Source organism: Photinus pyralis, unplaced genomic scaffold (genome assembly GCF_008802855.1).
Source record: "Photinus pyralis isolate 1611_PpyrPB1 unplaced genomic scaffold, Ppyr1.3 Ppyr1.4_LG4, whole genome shotgun sequence".
Lineage (NCBI taxonomy): Eukaryota > Metazoa > Arthropoda > Insecta > Coleoptera > Lampyridae > Photinus > Photinus pyralis.
In genome coordinates, this window is record NW_022170511.1 from 14,220,527 (window position 1) to 14,223,107 (window position 2,581).

General features: G+C 35.5%; 1 protein-coding gene across 1 annotated transcript; it reads right to left on the reverse strand.

Annotated features, from left to right (window-relative positions):
* Positions 1-804: 804 nt before the first annotated feature.
* Positions 805-1,403, reverse strand: LOC116167928 (gustatory receptor for bitter taste 66a-like). The gene is made up of 4 exons (XM_031483541.1): positions 1,334-1,403; positions 1,194-1,283; positions 1,010-1,141; positions 805-959 (listed from the first exon to the last, which is right to left on the reverse strand). Exons 1-4 carry the CDS (start codon positions 1,370-1,372, stop codon positions 942-944), a joined length of 279 nt encoding a protein of 92 aa, XP_031339401.1. The 5' UTR covers positions 1,373-1,403; the 3' UTR covers positions 805-941.
* Positions 1,404-2,581: the final 1,178 nt, after the last annotated feature.

Consider the following 2,581-nt stretch of genomic DNA (forward strand, 5'->3'; position numbering starts at 1 on the left):
TTTCTGGCTTTAAGTATGATATTGAATATTTCATCCTGTACAACTGGGCCTGTTTTTAATGTCATTTAGAGAAAGACCTGAACTTGACTTTGATGATGCATCAAATACTACTCGACATTTTGTTGTTACCTACGCTACTATTTTTTTTGTACTATTTGTTGCGGAATATAAGAAACTGGACCTTGTTTATTTTCGTAAAAATCTTAGATTTCACTCATATGACCAAGCATGATGTATTTTTGCATAAACTTTACTTATTCTTTGTGTGAATCGGGGTTTCTATACAATTTTGCTTCGAGACTCAAAAACTTTTCCAAAATCGTTCTAATGAGTTCTGAATTTCGCAGGTTGAAAAGTGACAAGAAATTTTGCAATATTTAATGGTCCTGAGATTATCCAACCCAGTTTTGTGTTGTTATCTTTCGTTACACATATTTGCTCTTGTAATATGTTTAAAAATAGTTTGGCTCCCATCAGTATAGCAATGGGGAGTGATTGATTAAAATTCTGTCCGCTAACTTGACTTTACCTGGGATTTTTAGCATCGATTTGTCACTTAGAAGAGGTTTATATTTTACCGAGTAAATTTGGGTTGTTAAGTTAATGAAAATATGTTGCCTACCAATTACACGAGAAAAACTGTCAACTAATAAAGATGTGACACCGAAGGTGGAGCAGTTTTAGGGTGGCAGTTTTCTGAAGGAGGTTCTATAAAACTTTTATTCCAAAAACGTTAAATCAGACAGAGAGATAAAGAAGAGTTATTATGGTACTATTATGGTCGTGGCCGATGCTGGTCAGGAATTTAAAATTCAGCAAAATGATCTGCATAAAGCGTCAACTTAGCCAGGGGAAATTATTTTTATGTAAGAAAATGCTTCTTTAGTGTTTCATTGGACACATCCATATTCCTCGTGCGTGCGGTGTGAAGTATGCTACATTCACTTAGGCTGTTGAATCTAAAAAAATAATTACAAAATTGTCTTATTACCACACCGACTATATTTACTTTTTCGTTCAGAGGAGATGTCACACTACTGTCAGCAGTGCTTAAGGATGCTGTTTTCAAATCGCTAAGCTTGTCAGCCATGAGGTCAAACTGGAGCATAATTACTAAGTAATTTACTACCGTCGCACCAATCTAAAATCATCATCATCAAATTACACATCACAATTCTTACAAGTGAACTTACACCGTAAAGCATCCTAAAATCTATTGCGAAGATTTTGCAGGCGCTTACACTTAGTGTTTGATGCATTAGTTGTAGAATCGTCTTTTTTAACTGAAATTAAGAAACGGGGATATAAGAAAGGGTGTTTTTTATATCATTACCAAAATGGAATAATCCGTTTTTTCTGTCGCAATTTTCATTCCACAAATGATCCTTACAGTCGAATTCGCCTGTAACATATTGCGTTATTCACAAAATCCTACTATAGAGCAACGCAGCACTTTAGCAACTGATACGAACACATTGCTACAAAGGAAACCAAGCGTGGTGGATATTTCTGCTAGACGGGAGTGAGATGTGTGGATGAAGAAATTTCCAGGTCGTCTGTCACTAAGAAATAGATTACTGGTGGTAATATATCTCCGAGTACTGTCGATTCATATCAGAAACCAATGCGCTGCTACCAAAAATTACAACGTACACTGTGGCACATAAACGCAGTGCAGAGTGTTGTATTATACAGCTCTAATATGGTAATGACAACCGATGGTAGGATAACAATCATATATCCAAACAAATTGTCAGCAGTTCGGCTACTAAACTGAAGGTACGTTATGGCGTACAGATGAGTTGTAATTACTGAACAAGTTAATAAAACGTATACAAACAGTACAATAGAGTAAGAGGAGTTTATGCGCTTGGCCAATCCTATTAAACGATTGTGCACATCCATTAGCAACTTTAATTTGTTAGGAAACGAATTTTTATCATGTTGGCTTGTACGACTTATTCCTTGCTTCAATATAACGTTTAACAAAACGAATCTATCACCAATAGTAGTCACCCAAACACAATATTGTTGGTTTATGGTTATATTAACAAAATATGGTACTATTTTGCCAATTATTACAACCCATGATGACATAGCACGTTCCAATATAAGAAAAGATGTTATGTACACTCCGTAACCGATAAGTAGAAAGTTGGTTTTAAGGACAAGTCGCCGATCTCGTTTCCTTAATTCAGTAAGTGCGCCGTTTACTACTAGAAGTTCATCAATGGAGACAATTTCTGACCATGCCAGTTTGTTTGCATTCCCAAAGAATTGACTCACAACCAAGGACAGAACAGTGCCAACATTATCCACATACCAGTAGGCTCTAATTATGAATAAAATCAGAGCAGATCTAGAAAACGGTCCTAAATGATCATGGAATTCTACTTCCACATTCATTATATTCAGTTTTATATAAAACAAAATGTAAAGTATGCATTGACCAATTCGTGCAAACTTCCACTTTATATGCGATCCATTCCCGACTGTCACAGTAGCACTGATAGCAGATAAGTAATATAATAACTTGTTGTTTAAATAAACGTTAGTTTTCCCCATGCCTGGAAATAAACTT

Excerpts from the sequence above, each read along its gene's own strand:
- LOC116167928 (XM_031483541.1), bottom strand. The coding sequence starts at position 1,372 with ATGAAAATTGCGACAGAAAAAACGGATTATTCCATTTTG. Across the intron at positions 1,284-1,333 it reads AAACGGATTATTCCATTTTG|TTAAAAAAGACGATTCTACA; the intron begins GTAATGATATAA and ends TCTTAATTTCAG. Across the intron at positions 1,142-1,193 it reads ATTTTAGGATGCTTTACGGT|ATTGGTGCGACGGTAGTAAA; the intron begins GTAAGTTCACTT and ends TGATGATTTTAG.